General features: G+C 39.3%; 1 protein-coding gene across 7 annotated transcripts in view; it reads left to right on the top strand.

The window, feature by feature from the left end:
- The window catches only part of ANKRD44 (ankyrin repeat domain 44), a 152251-nt gene extending 133972 nt beyond the window's left edge, over positions 1–18279 (top strand). For 3 of the 7 annotated variants that reach the window (XM_019523135.1, XM_019523133.1, XM_019523132.1), the window contains exons 22-27: positions 2634–2717; positions 4001–4146; positions 5074–5156; positions 6353–6435; positions 8630–8721; positions 13036–18279. In XM_019523135.1, coding sequence (XP_019378680.1) covers positions 2634–2717; positions 4001–4146; positions 5074–5156; positions 6353–6435; positions 8630–8721; positions 13036–13301 — 754 coding nt within the window. In that variant the 3' untranslated portion in view covers positions 13302–18279. The remainder of the gene's footprint in view (positions 1–2633; positions 2718–4000; positions 4147–5073; positions 5157–6352; positions 6436–8629; positions 8722–13035) is intronic. The other 4 variants (XM_019523138.1, XM_019523136.1, XM_019523134.1 and 1 more) reach the window with 3 other exon arrangements.
- Positions 18280–21886: the final 3607 nt, after the last annotated feature.

Here is a 21886-nt window from a genome sequence, read left to right as displayed (position 1 = left end):
TGGCAGGAGGCGGTGGCTGCTGCAGCAGAGTAGAGCCCAGCTCCCCCTCCCGCTCCCTCGCTGCTGTGGGTTTAGGGTGGGGGGGGTGGCTCTCTGCCGCTGCACGCACTGCCAGGTGGTCAGGGAGCATCCATGGCCCCCCACATCTGTGTGCAGGGCAGGGGCAGGAGTGGGCTGTCCACTGTGGGCTCGAGCTCCTGCCCTGCTCCTGTCCGCCACAGCCCAGTGGGTGCAACCCAGCACTGCAGGGAACGGTGGGGCTGCGTAATGATGTCCTTGCTGCTGTGAGCTCCATGCTGCCATGACAATGTGTCTCCTGTTAGAGCAGTAGCAGCAGGGGCAGTGGTGCAGGGTTGTGCCCCTCACTGCTGCTGCGCAGGCAGGGATGTCTTGCTAGGGTAGCACAGAGTTCACAGCAGCAAGGAGATCCCCGAGTGGCCCCACTGTTCTCTGATGTTCCTCTGCTGGGCTGCAGAGGCCCCGGGGAAGGGCAGCAGGGCCAGAGGCCAAGTTTGCAGCCCCAGCCCTGCCCAACTCCCTCCCTCCCTCCCATATGGGGGCCTCAATCCTCCCCCTCCCACTTACCTACAGGAGCTGCTCTCTAGGCTGCCTGGCATCCATGTGCACATACATGTACATGGTGCCCTGTGCCTGACCACCCTCTTGCCATTCCCTCCAAGCCCCCTGCAGGCTGGAAATTTGCCAGCCTGCAGAGAGCTCTATGCAAAACTGCAAAATCTTTTGGTGTCTCGGTTAAAATGAGAAAACCTGCATTTTCCTCTGGTCAAGGGGAAAATCCATTTTTTTTTTCCATTTCCCTGTGGGAAATGGAAAACCCAGATCCCTGCAGATAACAGAATAGGGAGCAATGGTCTTAAGTTGCAGCAAGGGAAGTTTAGGTTAGATATTAGGAAAAACTTTCTCACTGGGAGGACAGTAAAACACTGGAATGGGTTACCCAGAGGTTGTGGAATCTCCGTCCTTGGAGGTTTTTAAGACCCAGCCAGACAAAATCTTGGCTGCAGTGAACTAGATGGGGATGGTCCTGCTTTGAGCAGGGGGTTGAACTAGATAACCTCCTGAGATCCCTACCAACCCTGATTTTTCTATGATTCTGTTTGGAAGTGACTACATTATATTTGTTTAAATCAGTAAGGTCATTATTAAAATAGGACATTGTAAAACTCTTAACGGATTTTTAAAACTTTCATATGATTGTGGCTGTTTAATGGTCGCGAGTTTAAGACATATTACTGAGGTAGCTTATGCTTATGAGCTGGAAGCCCTGCAGAGGTGGTACACTATATATAATATAAATGTTGGGATGTGGACTTGTTTGATTGCATTTGTACAGTACTGCTTACAATGAGGTTTAGCCCTTAGCTGAGCATAATGATGATAAAAGACCTCTGATAAAGGAGAAAGAAGTTTGTTACCTTAACATAACTCCATTTATGGGTATAAAAGCTGTGCTGGTGGATTCTGAAAAGAGCTTTGTCTATCGCGCTTTGTTGACAGTGTGAGCTGTGGCAATTCAGAACCTTGTAGCAGTGTAAGGGGGAGAGTAAAAAATCATGAAAGCAGGAGGGACAATATTCAGAGAAGCAGGGATTCCACAGCATTGCATGGAAAGGGATTCTCTCATGACCAGTAACCCTACAGTATATTTAGAAGTCAAAGCCCTACTTGGTTCTTAATGTTCTGATCATACATTTTAATACAATTTCTATATCTCACTTTCTGTATATATTACTACATTATGTCTGTAGTGTGATGCACAGTTCCAGTCCATATAGTTTATTTCCTGTTGCTGGGCCTGTTTTGCCCTGATTCTTATGGAAAAAACACTAAAGTGAATGATCTAGAAATCTTGCACTCTAGATTTCTCTCAAAGCACTCAAATGTTTTGGTTTCCCAGCCTGGACCATGCCAAATGAAGACTTTTCCAAGTGGTAGTTTTACTTTATATGTTGTTACGCACTTGCAGTTTTTATAGAACATATTTGTTTACCCACTCTTTCACCACACTTCTACACGGTCAGGTGAAAGCTCTTTGACATTTTTATTTTTGCCCGTTTTTTTAGAGCTACTATATGTGTGATATGCTAGCGGTCACTGTAAAAATGCCACATATGTTTGAACTCAGGACATCTCTGAAAAATGACAGAACCAAACATGCATCTCTATGGAGAGAGTGGCATGACTAAATGATTAGATAAAAAGTGATAATGTGAGAAATTCGTTTCTATATTAACAAGAACATGAGATATATGGGTACATTTCAATTATTATTAATGTTTTTAAGCATGGAAGACCCCACTGAAAACTAAGGGGTTATATTCTTATCAACTCAGAGGTATATTGGAACCTCAGGACAAAATTACTCAGTATTGCAGTATCAAGGGGAAATCTGTGCTACCATTCCTCTGTCCCTGGGAATAGTTAGATTTGTGAGAATCTAGTTCAGAGTGGCAAGTGTTAAGGAAAAGCTTTGTTGGAACAAATGATAATTAAACAAAGAACTATGAATGTACTATGTAAAGCAGGGGGAGGAGTAAATATGTATGAGGAGATAGGAAGGTATATGAATATTTCCCTGTTTTCTTTAAAAAACAAAGTTCCTTTCTTCATAGAATTAATGATCACGAAAATTGTGCATCGCTGCTCATTGGGGCCATAGATGCCAGCATTGTCAATTGTAAAGATGACAGAGGAAGGTAAGAGTCTCCTGAACCAAATGCATTCTATGTTGATGAACTAATCTAAGACGGTTAGTAATTTTTGATTTGTGAAACTAATCTATATCTAATAAAATGGGCTACAGTGTATTATACCATCCCCTGCACAACCCCAATTAGCCACAACAAAGGAAGTTTTTCATTTCAAAAGAAAACCTTATTTAATATTTTATTTTGCTACCAAAATAAGTATTGTTCATTTGTTTAAAATGCCCAGGCCTGAGGGCTGTTCACTTGTATAATGGTTGTTAAACCTTTTTCTTCTCTGAAACTTTTCAGTGCATCCAGGGTTCCTGAAGCAGGACCGTATATAGATAAAAAAAGCATTTAATATATTATTCACAGGAACAATATTTGACAGAATGTTTATTAAACAAAATGCACCAGTGTAAATTGGGTAATGTACCACCCAAATCTTTAATTTGTCTGTCATAGAGATTAAAATCAAATACTTTCCTCCTACAGAGGACAACAAAGCTAAAATAACCCCAATCAGAAAATCACCACAAAGATCTCTTGAAGCACCCATAACTTTCTCTTTCCAAATGTCATGTCATGTGGTTGTATATAGAAACAGAAAAAATCATCCTTAGAGTTGCATGTTACACACAAAATAAGCTACAGATCTTATAAAAACATTGCTGCATTTGAGATTAATGCAATTACCCATTATAGGTATGGTTACTGTAGTATGTAAGACATTTAATGTGGAATACACCAGCACTTCTAATAACGGATTCATATTCTTCCCTCACACATGATCCTATGCCAAAAGGTTATTCTGAAACTAGCTGAGCCTATGGCCGGACTAAATGTCCCCAATCCTGTCTGATCTCAGAAGCTAAGCAGTCCAGGCCTGGCTAGTACCTGGGCAGCAAAAACTAGCTGAAACCTGCAAAACAAGTTTGAGAGAGTACTAGGCAGAGTTGGAGCCTGCTGCCCCTCCCTCTTGCCTCCCCATTTTTTTAAATGATACAGTGTGTTCTGTTAGGTTAAACAACCTGTTTGTATGAGATTGTCAACAACTCTATCCATCTCTTCCATTAACTGAATCAGAATTGGGAAAGCAATACTAGGGTTTTGCTTGGGATACTGCTCTTACATAGTTTGCCTTGGTGACAGTTTTAGATTTCATAACTTAAGAAAACAAAATTTGAAGCATCTTACACTCTTTTACTCCAGAAAGTTTAAATAAACAATGCTATAACTATTTTAGAGATTCCTTCATGTTCTAAAGCTATAATTGTGCTCTCTCATTTTAGAACTCCACTTCATGCAGCAGCCTTTGCTGATCATGTGGAGTGCCTGCAGCTTCTCTTAAGTCATAATGCACAAGTAAATGCTGCAGATAATTCAGGGAAAACACCACTTATGATGGCAGCTGAAAATGGTCATGCGGGTGCCGTAGGTAAGTACCCATTTGTTTTTGTAAATCTTAAGATTGCATACATAAATGCAAAATATTAAGAGCATGTGCATACATCTGTTCTCTGGAACCAGTAAAAAGAAGTTGGCTTCACATTTTTAAAAAATCCTGTTTGCTGCATCCAGAATGTTTTATATAACTTTTTCTCCCACTTCTGAGCAGTTTAAGTTTCATTAACAGACTCTCTGCCCCATTTTCTGCTGTATGAAAAAATGCTCTTGGTATTAGTTATTCATATGTCTCATTTTCCTGATTATACACAACAGTAACATCTTCATTATAGCAAGGGGATGAGTAACCTTTCTGCAGTTAAATTGTAAAAAGAACCATAGCTTGAAGTGGAAAAACATTGTTTTGAATTTATAAACAACTGTTTTTCTTCAAATATTTTAAAGCCAGTCCACGTACTATATAATGTCCAGGAACTTTGCTTCCCAGGGTTTGCATTGGGTAAAACAAATACATAAGGAGAAAAAAAATCTTTTCTTTAGACTTGAGAGCTCAACCTCCACCCTGAGTTACTACTTCCATCTCCATTACTACTAGGTGGGCAGTAAGTGAGCAAGACCCGCTTAATCCTCTCAAAGCAGGATCCCATGGTGGGGTGTTTCAGGCAAAAACTACTCTTCTTGATGTGTATTTCACTAATCAGATTAAAATAACAAATGTTTACTGACGATTTGGGGTAAAATTGAGTGTCTGGTTAGCAGTTTTCCATTTTTAACAAGTTGCTAGCTCCAGTTTTGGTTGCTGACTTAATTGCACAAAGTACACTTTTTCATTTACTCTTTTGCTTCCATGTTGCTATGGATTTTGTAACATAAAGAAGACTGCTTACTGAATTGTTTGTGTTTGTGCATATGGAAGTCAGAATTATTCCACTACATGACTTCTGTTTCTGTATTTCAGATTTTTTGGTGAACATTGCCAAGGCTGATTTGACTACAAAGGATAAGGACTTGAATACACCCTTGCACTTGGCTAGCAGTAAAGTATGTGAAGGAACTTTGTAGACTACAAATGCTCATATGCAGCCTATACATATGTAACCTATAGAAGTATTCAGAACAAGACCCTGGTAGTGTGTTGGAGATGCTCATTTCCCAGGCTGATGAGGTTCCAAGCACTACAGTGATATAGTATGTACAAGCTCAGGGAGGAGTGTGGTAGCCAGCTGTTCTTAAATATTTCTTGTAAACTGTGAGAGGTGAGAGACAGGCTGCTGCATCCTGCTACATCTGAGACATTGGTAAAACAACAAGGAAAATAACGGAAATCCATTGAGACCTTACTGAATTATCTCACATTATTGTAGTACAAAACAGATTCAACTACTTGCATTGTTTCTTGGATTTCTATGGAAGAGAACTTCTGTAGAAAGAATATTTGCAACTTAAGCAGCTCTCAGCTCTGGAAGTGGAGGCAAAAATTGAGTTTGGTCATGTTTTCTTTTCCAGAACCTGTGTCCAGTGTTTTAATAACTACAGTGGGCTTTAATAACTACAGTGGGCTCCTCTCTTCTCCTGTTTTCTTTCTCCTGCTTTGTTGCTCCCTCCATCTCTGCTGCTATAGCCTGGCTTAGTAAGGAAAAAAATGACCATTTGACTGTTCCTTCAGGTTTTTCATTGTTAGTATTACTAGATGGAAACTGAACAAAATCAAATTTGTTCAGGGACTTGTTGTCAAATTCAACTGCAGCTCCTCAACTTCTAAAGGTTCATGGACTCTTCTTATATATTTGTAAAACAGATGACATAGAAGTGTAATACTATATACTTGTTGATGGACCCCTCCAAAGGAATGGACATCTTGTGCTGGAGATCTGTCATCTAGTGCCCTAGTTCTGTAGCCTGTTGTGTCCAAGCAATCTCCTACAGGCATGCAGACGATCATGATGCAGAATTAGGCACTAGTCTGTACAAATTAATTACATTTTTGGACAACATAATTATCCACAGTACCCTTGTAATATAGCGAAAGCTTTTGCAACTAGTATATGACTAAGAGGTGTCTTTAAGATTTCTTTTCCTACTTAAAATGTGGAAGGCATTTCTAGGTTTGAAACTGACAAATACATCTGCATTTTAAATGCAGGTTCTTTTTAGTTTGACTTATTTTAATGGCTTTCCCCCCCATTTTTTAAGTCCTCAGCAGATTAATTTCAGTTTTTATTTTTTTTTAATATCAGGGTCATGAAAAATGTGCCTTGTTAATACTTGACAAGATACAAGAACAGAGCCTTATTAATGCAAAAAATAATGCATTGCAGACGTAAGTAAAGGCTTATTTTGTTCTACTTTTTGTTCTCTAGTGCTCTTGTATATTGCGCTTTTACCATTTCATTCATATTTGGAATATTAAAATCAGGTTGTTTAGATTTTGCATAGTATCTTAAATGATGTAAATTTATAAATGTTTACTTGGGGAGAAAGTAAGAACTGTTGAATTTAGGCACACAAACAACCACAGTAATTTACAAAGCAGGAGCTTAATACATTTCTAGGAAGATTAGTTGCTTTATTTTTCAAAAGCAAATATAAGGTTTTTAGTCCTTAAAATAATGTTCTATATTATCATCTTAGAAAAGCTTGTTTTTATAGAAATTTAAGAAAAAAGGGAGAAATAAAAGGGAAGAGAGGGAAGTAGTCACTTTAAAATTAAAAGCAGCTTACATTTCCTGCTATGATTTTTGGGAAATAATTAAGGCCTGAGACACTCAGTTATTTTACTATGTTAGTGGGATTTTCATCAGACCTATTCTGTTTTGATTTGCAGTCTATAAAATCGTGCAATTTTAAGTCAGCCTTATGAGTTTTAGGCCCCCAGTGCATGACTTTTCATGACTGATGTTGGCAACAATATATTTATGTATCTGAGGGCAAGATACAGACTTATCTTGTAGATTTACATCTTGATTTACTCCCACTAACAAGATAGGTGTGCCTTATAGAGGCTTCATCCCCAGAGACTCTATGGAGTGAAGAGATGATTTTACAACTGGACTCTGTAAGAGTTCTGCCAGGTTTTCCACTAGATGGTCTCCTATGCTGAAGAAAACTCAATGAAGGAGAGGAAGAGGGATCTGGGGCAGCTTCTATTCAACTTGAAGCTGACTATAAGCCATTTGAAATTGTGCCACTAGTTTAGATTTCTTAGAGCTGGAGCTGCGCCCAGCCTTACTTTTTACTCCTAGTGCTGGGGACAAGATGAACTTGGTTTGGCTGCAGTGCAGTTGTATTAGAAGAATGTTCCCGCTGCTGCATAGCAGTTTGGAACCCAAATTGTGGGTCTGGGCCTGCATCTTCAGAATGCCCTAGTCATACCTCTCCTTCACCAAAATCATCTACACTTCAGTCTACATTAGCTAGTTCTGGGATCTAATGGAGCAGGATTTGCAGTCACAGATTGGATTGCTGCAAGTCCACTTATTCTTAGCAGGAACTCTTTCTTTGACGACAAGATCTTGGTTTGGAAAGGACAGTTCTTTAGGACAGATAGTTTATAACTTGGGATGACCTTTCTGTTTAGCACATGTTTTATAAGAAAAATACATTAACTACTATTTAGCTTTTAAGTGTAGGTACTTCAGCATTAGAAAAATGCTGTATTTATGATTGCCTGTGCAACCTTATCTCTAAATCCTTAAGAGTCCATCCTGTATGATGTTTTTGTATGCAACCTCTCTCTCTAAACAAGAGGGAAATATTGTGCAATTAAAATACAACCCACCCTAATTATACATTATCAGTAGAATTTGAAGCCTGAACCTTGAGGTAATTGCTATGCTGATTTTAACCACTTGAACTACAGAACTGATTTAATTACATTATATAACCCAGAAGGGGAAAGTTGGTTTGACCCACTAGATCCAGGTACTAGGCCTGGTGTCCGTAGGAAGGTCAGTCCAACTTGGTGCTGTCTTTCCTCTAACTGTGAAGTTGGTGCCTGCAGCAAAGAGCATGAGTCACTGGAGCTGTGCAGGGTTAGGTCCTTCCTTCCCGCAGCTGCACTGACAGTAGCAGGGTCCAGGAGCAGAATGTTCAATGATTTTGATTGGATGCCAAAAAGGAAAAAAAGCTATTTTTTTAAGAGTATATATTTTCCAGTCTTGAAGATAGACAAAGAAAAACATTATTTTGAGGTCAATTCCCCTACTAATGTCAAAGGCCTGCTCCCAATAATGGAAGTGCAAGAGATATCAGAATACATTCAACAAATTCTTATATAGGGATTATAATCTATTTCTTATATAGGTCTGAGTGTTAAAACAAGATGTTTTACAGATGTAGAACATGATTACTTTTAATTGTGGGGTACTGTATAGAATATATCTAGGTGCAACTTTATTGATCCATGAAAGCAGAAAAATGATTTTGTAACAGTGTGTCATACTATAAATGTTTCCCAGACAAGCATTTCAATTTATTTCAAACCATACTTGAGTTGAGGTGTTAATGTTTTGTAGACCTCTCCATATTGCTGCACGGAATGGCTTAAAGCTGGTGGTTGAGGAGTTGCTAGCCAAAGGGGCATGTGTACTAGCAGTGGATGAAAATGGTAAGTAAAAGGCGAAAGGTTTATGCAATACACTTTGACAGTCTTATGCAGCACCAAAAAAGATGATTTTACAACTCATCAAAGAAAAAAGACCAGTAAACTGAATAGACAACACCGATACTTGTACTTCTTTGTGAATAAGATACTGAGTTGCGTAAGTATGAAAACAAGATATATTTTATATAGAACAAACACACTGGAGACATCACAATGTTCACTTCACATGTGCTGTCATTGCCTAGTCTTTCTCTGATGCTTGGGTGCAACAGCAGTTTGAATTTCCTAAACATGGAAAAGGGACCAGAAGATTCTTACTGCTTGTAATAGAATCAAGGATTATAAATATCATCAAAGCATGTTTAGTAACTGGGATAAAAAACCTCAGCATTTGTTTGGTTATATCCCAGTGCATTCTGAGATCAAAAATGGCATCACTAATTCTTTGGCCAAATGTGATATGCTAATAAATTATCATTACCTTAAATAAATAGACAAGTTTTGGCCCCAAGTAAATGTACATGTTTGAAGAATAGCTGTAACAGATCTAAAATAGCCTTCTATAGCAAGGAACACGTTTTAGAATGCTTTGGATTGAACTTTTTCTCCAAAATGTGGCATTAATTATAATGATAAAACTATGTTACTGAAAGGTACCTGTTATTACGGGCGTTAGAAATAAAAATTCTGGTATATTCCACAGAATTAAACAATTAGACTATTGTCATTAGATAACCATTTTTATGCATACACAAAATACCTGTGTATTTGTTGCATTGCAATCCTTAGAAACATTCTAGGAGGAACAGAAGGTTTTAAACTATTTAATTTTGCTGCTTAAATTATTTATCTTTTGTTATCCGCACTTTGTTGTTATGTTGTTAGCAAGTAGCTATTTTTGAGGCCCTTTATTTTAGCTGGAAATACAAGATGTACTAATTTTCTTGATGCACCAGACTGCCCATCCATCCACGCACTGTTAAAAGTAGTGAAGAGAAATGCTGACAGGCATACTGATCTAATCATTTCTATAGCTTTCAACACTTCCACCAATCTAATGAGTCTGAACACTAGGTTTATACTGCATCTAACTGTCATACAGAGCTCTGTTGCTTCAATTCTGGGATAGCTCTGTTATTAAATACAAATACTCTAATTGTATATAAATCTAAATGTCCTTTATGAGGAAACATCCACTTCAATTGGAAGACATCATGTCTAATCTTTCTATGTTTGCCTGGCTTCCATATTGCTGAAAAAACTATACTTGAAGTATTACTATAAATGAAAACCAAGAAATTAATAGCTTTTGTTAGCTGCTTAGAAATAAATCATTGGAATTTTGCTTACGGTAGTAAAAATGTTAACCAGAGATGGGTAAATACTACAAACTTATTCTTCAAGCAGTCTTTCAAAAATGAATTCCCCTAAGTCATCTTCCTCAAACATATTATCAAGTTAAAGGAAAGTTAAACTTTTAAGCTGTACTGTATATTTGGGATAGCATTATATACTGCTTTGCGTGGCCAAGACACAAGTGTCTTAGCACGAGAACCAGGAAAAAATGCAGTTTTAGGAGAAACCTAGAATACTTACAAATTTGAACTGAATCCAAAGAATTGTCTCAGCTGGCAAAAATATTGAAGTGAATGTTTCTAAAAGGTTTTAACTTTGTTTCAAAATAACATTTGAATTTTTCATTATAAAATTGACTTATTTCTTCAATAAAGGAATAAAACAGAGTTAAATAACCGCAAAATTAAATAGGATATCTTGTATAAAAATGTTTCAAGACAACATTAAATTTGCTGATTCACCTAAAAAAAAATTAACAGTATCTGCTGCAGTTCAGTGTTTTTTATCTCAGTTTTTGGCTTGCTTACTAAATGAGAAAAAAAAATATTATTCATCCAGCTCTACTCAAAACAGTTTGCCAGATCTCTGGCATACAAACAATTAAATGAACCAGATCAAGCTTAATGACACAGCTAAGATGTTACTCCTGCATGAATGTAAAGAACAAAAAGAACATTTAAACTCTATACCCAACCAATGTATCCAGTAGTGTTGTAGTTTATCTAGTAGTGATTGTTCAGAGTAATGCTTGTGCTGCTTTGAAAAAGAGAATGATTTTTTTCCTAATTCTCCTCATCTGATTGCAACCTGCAATCTTATCCTCAATTTTTCTTCTTGACTTTATTTTATTATATGAGGATTCAGATGAAGGCACTCCAAAGGGCACAGACAGAAGTGCAGCTCCTGGGTCTAATTCATGGTACTTCACAGAAAGCACCATGAATTAGATCCGTCTTCCCAACCCAACAGATATTAGCTGTTGTATCAGGAGGATGGGAGATCGAGCTTCAATTTGGAGCTGATCCAGAGAGAGAGGTTGCATCTCTTCAGCCTCTTCCCATAGCTCCACCCCATCCCCTCCCAGCTTCTTTGCTGACTCAGGATGGGAGTGGAAGAAGGCAGGGGAGGGAGGTCTGTTCTGGGGTTTCCCCAACTACACTGGAGTGGGGGAGTGGGTGGATTTGGAGCCCCTCCCACCTCAGGGGAAAGCTCTAACCCACCTATCCCCCCTTCCAGCAGGGCTGGGGAAACCCCAGAACAGACCTCCCTTTCCTGCCTTCTCCCCCTACCATTCTGAAACGGCACCGGGGGCCAGGCTGTGCTGCAGCAGTCCAGTGCCAGAGCAGATAGAAATTAATGAGGGCACTCTGCTCTGGAGTGTCTTCGTTTGAACCTTCATATAGTAAGGGTTTACTCGTCTTGTTAGGTCATGGCTTTAGAGCTCTTTCAGGGGGCCAGGAGCATGACCAACGTAATTTCTGTCTGTGCCTAATGTGGAATGCCTTTGTTAACTTGTGTCTACGCATTCCAGGAGCAGGGCTGGACTGACAGAGGGAGCTTGTTCTGGGGGTTGTCCAGATGGCATTGGAGGGTGGGAGATTAGAGTCCCCGCCTTGGGGAGACTCCAAAACACCTCCCCCCTCCGTGTAGGTTGGAGAAACCCCAGAATGAACCTCCCTCTCCTGTCTTCTCTACCTCCCATCCTGAGACAGCGCCAGGGGCAGGAGGCAGAGCTAGGGAAAGAGGCTTCAGAGACTCAGCCTTTCTCCCAGGATTGGCTCCAAAATGGAGCTCAATTCTCCCACCCTCCCAGCTCAACAGCTGATGTCTTGTTGGTTTGGGAGGATCAGTGTAGCTCGTGGCGCTCTGTCTGATGCGCCCTGAGTTAGAGTGGGGGGCTGCACTTCTGTTTGCACCCTAAAATCATTTCTGCTGTGGTGTACTAGGACTTCTGGGGTCATATACTGTGGTTCTTATAGCTGTGGTAGCTGAGCCACTCTGTAATTCTTAGATTGTAAGAACAATAGCTTGTCCTTCTGGCCACAGAGGAAGAATTGTTGGAGGTACTGGAGGATGATCAGCTTTGAGTAGCTTAGCTTCCTTTCACACTATACAGGTGGGCAGGCTACCAGCCCAAATATAAGCAACACTCAGCACTTAAAAGTTTTCTTTGTGCAAATGGGAGCTGTGAATGCCTAACTAAGAACCTTGAGATAACTCTACAGTGAAGACAAGCTATTAAGTATCTTGCCAGTTCTTCACTTCAGTACTCTCCTCATCACATTTCCTGTGTATTTCAAAATGTATTTTCTGCTTCCTAAGTAAAGGAAGCGTTACCTGTTAGTGGTGAGGTAAATTCTGGATAATAAATTATTCAGCTATTAATTTTCATCATCCCGTCTAGTCCTTTTTTTTATCACTTAATTTCTAAATAACTTGCCTTCTAAATACTCAACACTGAATGTTCAGTTGAGTAATCTGAACTCTTTTAAAATTCATTCATTCAGAACTTGGGGTGTTTTTTTTATCTAGCATCATTTTTTTTCAAATGAAAGTCATTGTTCTCAGAATGAGATCTGTTCATATGAACTGAAGCCAGTCAGCTCCAGTTCATAGTGCCTTATGCTCTACTATGTTGTTTTGTAATCATCATACTGTCTGTGCTGTAGAACTGTGTTTAGCAAGTGCTTTTACTCATTTTGTGTAAAGACTGTATGCTGCTTCATTTAAATAATAGTGCTTGTTGTGATGATCACATTGATTGATTTTAAATGCTCCACAAATGATGTGTTTTCCCAGCATGTCTAATTTAAATTAGTAACACACTTTCTTGCTTGGCATGATTGCAACTAAACATACATCTCCTGATTATGAAATCATCTAGAGATGTATTGAGGAATGCTCAGTTCCCTTCTCAGTATCCCTAGTACTAACCATTGCCTTGTCTGCATTTGTGCCCAGGTCATACGCCAGCCCTGGCTTGCGCTCCTAACAAAGACGTGGCTGACTGCCTGGCACTCATTTTGGCTACCATGATGCCTTTTTCTCCTTCCAGTTCAATGACGGCTTTCAACTTCGTTTGTTATAAAAAAGACAATTTGAGCAGGACACATCTCTGCGATGGCTCCAATATGGGTAGCATTAACTCTTACAGTAAACCTTTGATTAACAATGTAGGAACAGAGGAAGGGTACAATGAAAATGATTCCGATTCTGAAACCTTTTGACTTTTTGATATTCAAGAGTTTTTAGTTAATTGCATTCAGGTTTTTTTTCCTTTTTAAAAAGCTTGAATCCCACTGTTATATCCTTAAGTATTATTACTGACCCAAACTTTCACAATTAGGGTGTGAAAGGATTACTAAAGTTGATAGTAATCTAGCCTTTAACAAGAAGTTTGGGGGGTTTTGTTGGAATGCGTTCACATTAATGTTCTGCAGCTTCCAGCTTCATTGTTTTCTTTAGGCCCCAAGTGCTCCTGTGAAATTTCTACCTCTTATTTTATGTAGAAAAAGAGAAAATGCCTTTTTCTTTTTTGACAGCACAAGTGAACAGGGAACTGTTTATAAACTTATTCGTATATCCTAGCTGTGCAGTTAGTATACGGGCATCTTTTGTAGATTTCAAGAGCACCAACCCTCCCCTTATTTGTCTGTTTCCTAGTTATGGAGTCCTGTTAATTAGATGAGTTTGTTACACAAACCAAAGGTAAAGTTGTGTATCTTTTTAAAGTACTGCCTGCAATTACTTTCTTTAGAAGAAATGAAACATTTTACATTCTGCATGTATTAGCACTTCAGTATACAGGAGGCACTTTTAAAGAACTTAGTTAAAGTACACAATTAGAAGGCTGTTGATGCAAACTTTCAAAAGCCAAATCTACTTGTCCCATTTTCACAGGTATTTTCCTACTGAGATCAGTAGAATTACTTGTGTAAAGTGAGCACTATTTGGCCTGTAATTTGTCTTTTCAATTCAGCACAAACGTGTATGGTTTCTTTGCACTACAGAATTGGGGTCATTAGGCATTTCTCTGTCACCTGAGCCATTAACCACTAGTCAAGTTTCAGGAAAAAATCAGTGGTAGATTGAGATGTATCTAAATGTTTGTGATGATTTGCCAATTTTATATTGATTCTTTTTCTTCCCTAAATTTAAACATGTTGTTCTTACCATTATCAGTATCAGGTTTTTAGAAAAACAACTTTTGCCAATATTTGGATTAAAAAGAACAGAGCAAAGGTAAACACAAAGCAAGTGAAAGTATAACACCAAAAGAGGAAACACCAAACACATGCCAGGAAAAGTAAACTATGGAAAGGGACTCATGATGTACAAAAAAGCCTATTGACACCAGCTTCTCTAATCAGTGTCAACATTGTGAATATATCTGCTCCTTCTGCCAAAGCTTCTAGGTCAAATGGACCCCGTTCCTCATCTGAGAAAGAAGTACAAAAGGAAGAATGAGACTTAAAAACAAAAAAATCCTACCGTGAACCAGCTAAAACCAGCTATACCATGAGGACCAAAATGCTTCAATAGCTAAAATGAAGACTTTACTTTTTGCAGAATGCAAGTGACAGAATGACATAGCTTTTTCTAAATAATAAAATGTAAACTTTTTGAGTAATGAAGAATCTTGAGTGTATTTTACATTTGACACAGATTTCTAGTTAACAGTTTGACATTTGTAACTAATGACGTGTTGACCACAATTTATTTTTTTCCAGACTAGAGAAAATGTTCATATACTTTAAATGTAAATGTGCTTATATTTATTTGAAATGAAACAAATGCCCGGGAAAAATTACTATAGTTTGTTCTTCTTTTTATTTTTTGTGCATTTGATTTGGCATAATGTAAAATGCAATGTGAATCCAGGCAAGCCTGATGTTCTGAGTGGGAAGGAGGAAGGGGTGTGGGGCAAGACCACACATGCTCAAAACTGACCTCAGAATCTTGTGCATCTGCCTGGACATAATGTGAAGGTAAAACTCACTGCTTTGTTGGTAAAGGGCAGACTCACTGCTTTGTTGGCAAAGGGCAGAGAGTGAAGATATGCACTGCACCTCTAAAAAGCACCCTTTATCAATAATATTAGAGCATAAAAATTACTTTCAACATCTCATAGGGGAAGTGGGTTGCCACAATACAGCTAAGTATGAGAACAGAAAGCGTGGAGTATATTTTATATGGCCTGGAGCAAATGGCTTAGTTTAAACTTCCTATGATTCCCACTCAGGCTGTCTGCAGGCCTAAAACTATGCTGGAAGGATGGGAGAAAGCTCCTTAGCAAACACTTTTAGCAGGGTGAAAGGAAAAAAAACCATTTCTGACAGTATTCCATACAATCAATGCCAACATTTCCTAAAAATCTATTGAGATTTTGTTTCTTGATGAAAGAAAAATCATTTAAAATGATGTAACTGTTGAAGAGACTTTTTAAAGCATATATGGTCATCTAATACTATACACAATCTGTGAGCAGTATTTTGCCTTGCTAAAATTAAATGTTCCCATGAATATTATGAAATAGAAATTTCCAAACTATAAAACAAAACTAAACAAAAGAAAAAATCTCAAGTGGTACTTAATTTAAAGATTTACATTTCTTCTATATTCCTATTTATCTTGCAGGGGACAACACGAGCATCTGAACCACTGGTTTTCCCTCTTACATTAGTACTGTATAACTTTTTTAAGATCAATTAAAAAAAACCCTTTAATTAAAAATTGCTAAATAGCAATAACTACCTTACTTAAAGCACTGAAAATAAGGGGAAAGACCAGCTTTGAAAAGGTGATGCATTCTGTGGTGTCTGTTTAGAAGTGGAATGGAAATCCCAAAGTTTGCTTTTTGTCATTTCTAAGTAGAAAGAACACTTAGAAGAAACACAGGACATAGAGCTCCTTCATTAAAAGAAAAAGAAAGTTCTCTCTACCATAGAATAAAAGAGGTTATATTATTCAAAATGTTCGTTGTTAAAAGGTTGACATTTGCTATTAGCTACCATACAGGGATATCTAAGATAGCAGTATTTGACATATACTTGCAATAGAAGGTGATTGCCATTACTGTGTGGCACAGTACATGCTGCCTTCTAATGGTGTATATAAATTATAGGACTGTGGATGATGATTGAATTTTTATCCTTCTATGGCTTTGCACCAAAACTCAAGTCAACAGAAAAAACTCCTGCAGAATATAACATGTTGGGCTGACCCTAATCTGCAAATATCTGTAGCAAAATGTTGTTATTATCTCTAATTTAGTACGAGGATAAAGCAAACTAAGCTTGGATTTTGTCATCGACTATAAACTGGCAATACAACTGTATCAGTCATTTAAAATGTACAATATTCCAAAAATCACAAAACCAGGATTTGCTTTGTTTAAGCTCTGAGGAGCATTCAGAAAATAATATTTTGAGTTATGGTACCCTTAAAGGAGAAATGCATTCTGGGTAAATTTTCAGTTGTGCTCAGTATCTCTTCTCATTGTCACATATCAAAATACTCTTATTTGGATCCCATTACGGTAATTTGTATTGCAATTTATAATAAGTAATCTATAGAAGTAAATTTAAAACAGATGTTTAAACACAGAAGCAACTTTGCTCCTGTGAGTGGTTGTTTGCCTTGATCTTAATATGCCTATTTATGGGAGGAAAGTGATTTGGGCATAAGGCTGTACTTACACTCAGATCCTGCAAGCTACAATTTGTGAGCTCTTTCTGCACATGCACAGAGGACAGGTTCTGTGTCAGTGCAATAGTCTGTCTCCACAGCTCTACTTGCAGCATCAGAATTATAATATATATTTTAACCATAGCTGTAAACAGACTTCATTTGCAGGTTTCGGTCCTAAGTCTTTCTCTCAAAATACAGAAAGTTACAGTCTCTGGACTGCCTACACTTGCTGTGATTCTACAGTGAAATAACTCAGGGGATTTCTGTTTATCACTACTAAAAGGGCACCATAATATGTTTGGTACTTTTATGCAGTAAACAACTGCCAGATTTATTACAGTATAACCTCATAAATCTGGCATGCTCGGGACCGAGCACCTGCCGAAAATTTGAAAATTCCAGATTTTTGAAACCAGAGCAGCAGCTGGTTGTGGAGCAGGGGGTAGTGGCAGCTGGTGCTGTATGCAGAGTAGTGACACAGGGTGGCAGTGGCAGCCACCATGTGCAAGCTTCCCCTTCCCCCTCCGCTGCTCCAGGACTGGCCGCCACTACTCCCTGACATGCCAGATTTTCAAGAATTCCAGATTTTTGATATCCAGATTTAAGAGGTTATACTATATTAAATTAAAACAAGTAAATAATGATGGATTGTTATCCATTGTACTGTTGAGAAACTTGGTTATGTATCTGTTGAGAATGATTTTAAGATTTTATGTGATTTTTATTTGTAGTCGTGTAAGAAACTTTTAGAGTGCCTTTTTATATTTGTGTATTCTGGAAATATTTTGTGAAACTTGTTTTTTTTTTTTCCATTTGAGTGTTATCGAAGCAATATAATACCAGTAAGTTTTCATTTCAAACCTTCTTTGAATGTACAAAGTTTTTTTTCTTTTCAAATCTTCTACCTGCATTGAAATGAAAATGCGCTAAGTTTCTATAGGTATTATGTATAATTTTGCAGTGCTAAACATGCTTTCTTATTACACAAAGTAAACAAGTCAGTGTTACGGGAAAAGGCGTTTTAAAATCGTGACAATCTGAAAGTGTGTATAAACATAATTCTATGCGTTTCTTATGCAGTGATCTACATATTAAAAGCCAATATCTTATGTTTTGTAGTTATGTCTTATATTTTATGCTTTAGCATGTGCAATATATCTTTACAAACAACCGTGAGATGATTCTGGTGCCAGTGTTATATTTTGCCTAACATATTTGTAATAAACAATATAAAATATTGTTTGATGGTTTCAGTGGGGTTTGTCTGTAATGTTTTCTTATGTAAACTGGAGTTTAATGACTTCAGTAAAATGTCATGACTGTATAAAATGAGTAAAAAGACTTATTTCAGTGAATGACTTGGAATCCAATCTGAATCCACTCAAGCACAGTTTTAATACCTTTTTTCAACTACTGAATGCTGTGTTGATGTAATGTAGTGATCTAACTGTACACTATTATTGAAATGCATTCAGATGGTTATTTTTACAAATAAAAATGGTACAAATATTGTTGCAAACTGAGTAATATTCTGTTTGTTCAAAAATAACTGGTAATATACTAAGAAAGTCCTTTAGTATGGCAGAAGATGTGTAATGTAAACTGAACTGTATATTTATTTTATATTAGTACACTTTATCATGCACACTGACTACCTGAGTAGACTCAAGAACTTGATTATGACAGTATTAATTGATTACTTAAACATGGTATATGTAAAAAATTAGAACACCAGTATTAACTATTTTGTTCAGCTATGGATATATGAATTTTATAGTCATTGGAGCAGGAAATGCAACTTGCCAGAATCTATCAAAAGTGAGTGCCCCAACCATAAAAATTAGAGTCACTGTCTCTCTTGTGCTGAGCCTGTGAGTATTTAAATATTTTAAAAAGAACAGCTTGAACAGAAGCAATTGAGATCAGTTACATAAAATACCTTATAGTACTCTGGTCAGAGCACTCTCCTAATCTGAGCTAGTTGAATTGTGGACAAGGACTGAGTCAGAACTCTAGCCAAAGTTCATGAAAGACAACCCATGACCTCTATGTTCCTTTTTCTAGTGAAAAGGTGTAAAGAGGGTTAAGATCAAAAAAAGTGAAAAATGAACTGTATATATTAGTAAGTATAGTAAAATATGATTAATTTGTCATTGGGATAACATCATCACCTTATTTGTTCATATATCTAAATTGCAGAAGTGATCCTATTGATTTGCATGGGAAAACACCAGCTATTTAGTCACCAATTTAAAGTAAAATTTTTTGTTTCATAAACTACTTATCTAGTATGTCATTACTAGATAATGAACTATTGAGTAAAATCTGCTCCTGATAGCTCATTCATAGGGACCTAGCAAATTTATGATTTTGCGATTTTCACAGAAACTGAGAATTTGGTAGGTTCCACATGAAAAAGCCTGGTCCCTATGAAAAACAACAGGCACTGTAAAAAAGCGTGAAAATGTCCAGCAAACAGGGGTGGTGGAGGGGGGCTGCAAACAGAAAATGGTGGGAAGCCCTGGCATTCTGAAGCACAGGGGGCGGGAGTAAAGGGAAGGGGAGAATTTCACAGCAGAGTGCAGTGGGTCCCCTGCAACTATGATTGACCAAGGGGCCCCAGAAGTCCCACCCCTCCCCAAAGATTGACAGATGGCCATCTGTCAGTCTCCAAAGAGGGGCAGGACTCCCTTCAATCACAGGCTTGGGAGGGGGGTTCTGCCACTACCACATAAGTGGTGCCCAACACCATACTGGGACCATGAAATCTGGAGGCAGCCACCACAATTTAGGTAGCTCCATACTCATTAGTGTATAAATGGACAGTAGAACCCAGACTGGTTGGTATTTGGGTGATTTACAACTTTGCTACAAAGTGCCAAATTAAGGATGAACTGCTCAGGTCTTTGCTGTAGTCTTTACTTGCACAGCTGTGCTTCTATGCTCAGCTATAGCTCATCAGCAGTCCTAGGTATCTGTTTGGAGAAGCCCAGCCCCATGAAATAAAAGCAGCAAAACAGGTAGAAGCACTTCAGCAGTCACATATGGATGTTTGCTGTGGTTCTGTATAGCCCCTTTTAGAAGGTAAGGAACAAGGGCAGATTAATGTATGGGCCCACATGGCTCAGGCCCAAGGGCCCCCTGGGGTGCCAGAGGCAGCATGGCCCAGGCAGGTATCCTGACCGTGGGCATCCAGGTCAGGCAGCGCTCACCTTCTCTCCTTCAGCTGGCCAGGGCCAAAGGCTAGAGTGGGGTGGGTAAAATGGGGCCCACCAAGCCATTCTATCTGGTCCATGGGGCCCCTAAAAAATTCAAAAAATTAATATTTATCTGTCCTGGGCTGCCTGTCATGCAGCCCTCGATGGCTTGCCAAAACTCAGGAAGTAGCCCTCTGTCCAAAATAATTGCCCACCCCTTGGTTAGAGGGTGGGTGTGGGGCTGCATGTGGGTGGTGGCAGTGGCTTCTTCGGGCTGCCTGTTGCCCGGAGGGCCCATGGGCAGCCCCGCTCCCACTGTCTGCAGGCTTGCCTGCACCAGCGCTGCTGGGACAGGATGGGATTGGATGGGACAACCCTGCCCTGCCAGGGCCAGCAGAGGGTGGGTGGGCAGCTGGGGGCAGCTCAAACCCCATTCCCCACCCCCAGCTGGCCCTGGCTTGTCACAAAGTGCTAGGGGACTGTAGCCCTGTCTGCGCAGCACCTGCCAGGTAGAGGGGCTGGGGCAGGCCACCTTCACCTCAGCAGTGCTCATGCCCCCTGGGTCACCCCAGATGTGCAAAAGAGGCTGGACAGACCCAGCCGCAGCCCCCTGACAGGTGCAGAAGGAACCTACCCTCGTCTGGTGGGGGGGCCTCCGATTTTCTGTTTGCCCAGGGCAATAAATCTTAATCTACCACTGGTAAGGAACCTATCTCTGCCACTGTACTGATCTGTCTGACATCTTGTATAGGTATTGCTGATTTAGGGGATGTTCTACTGTGAGTATATGAATGATGACTAGTTACCTTACAACTGAAAATAGGCTGACTACCAAGGATTAATGACTCATTGATTATTATCATTAACAATTCTCTAGGAATGACAAAATGATCATATTTAACTGTAATGAGCAAACTTCTGTGGGAAAGGGAAATTTAAGCACCTACATTGAACACCTTCAACAGCAAATTGGATGCTTATCTTGCTGGGATCCTATGACCCCAGCTGACTTCCTGCCCTTCGGGCAGGGGGCTGGTCTCAATGATCTTCTGAGGTCCCTTCCAGCCCTAATGTCTATGAAACCTATGAAATCCTTGAGTTTGACCACTAGAAGAAATGGAAATGCACCAAGAAAGAACAGGCCTGTTGCTCCCACTACTACCATATCATCGTTTTCGGTCCCTTGAAGTTGAGGATGATGTTGGTCAGGCTCAATGCATCCTCAGATGACTGAGGAGCCAGATTCTTCAGCAATGGGGGCATGTTGTTGCGTGGGGGGTGGCTACCCTATAGCCCCGAGGGCAATACCTGCAACAAAGAACCACAGAGTTTAGTAAGGTCTGAGCTCCTTGTAGCATGAGGTGAAGGGCTTCCATGTGAGCCCCCAAACCACAGGTTTGTCACTGAGGCCCTACCATGTTACATATAGGAAGCAATTAATGGGTGAATCATGTGATAAGTTCAGACCAGCCACACATGGGAAGTAATTATCACACCATAAATATGTCCATTCAGCATTAAGGAGACCCACAGGCCACAAAGTTAGTGCCAGAAAACACACAACTTCAAAGCTACTTTCTATCCAGCTTCCATTTGAATGTGCTGCAGGGCCCAGGGCTCAATGTCATAGTCCAGGGGAGCAGAAGCAGCATTTCACCTTTACCTTCCCCATAGTCTCAAGCTCCACCTCCTCTGGTTCCCCTCAATCTCTTCATCCCAGGCCTAGATTTGGGGTAATCATTTCTGAGGGGCAGAGGGAGGCGCAGAGCAGAGGCTAGGCATCAGGCACCTGCAGAGCAGGAAAGAGAAACAGCTGCTCTCCCCGTGCTGCCCCCTCAGGGCTAAGGGGGCTGAGAACCAGACCACTGCTGCCAGGTCTTAAATACGAAATGATTGTATTGGAAGCTCAAAATTAACACATTTGC

Source organism: Gavialis gangeticus, unplaced genomic scaffold (genome assembly GCF_001723915.1).
Source record: "Gavialis gangeticus isolate Ggan-Ray unplaced genomic scaffold, GavGan_comp1, whole genome shotgun sequence".
In the NCBI taxonomy this organism is placed as follows: domain Eukaryota; kingdom Metazoa; phylum Chordata; order Crocodylia; family Gavialidae; genus Gavialis; species Gavialis gangeticus.
Note: the sequence above shows the minus strand (reverse complement) of the source record. Positions and strands in the feature narration are given on the sequence as shown.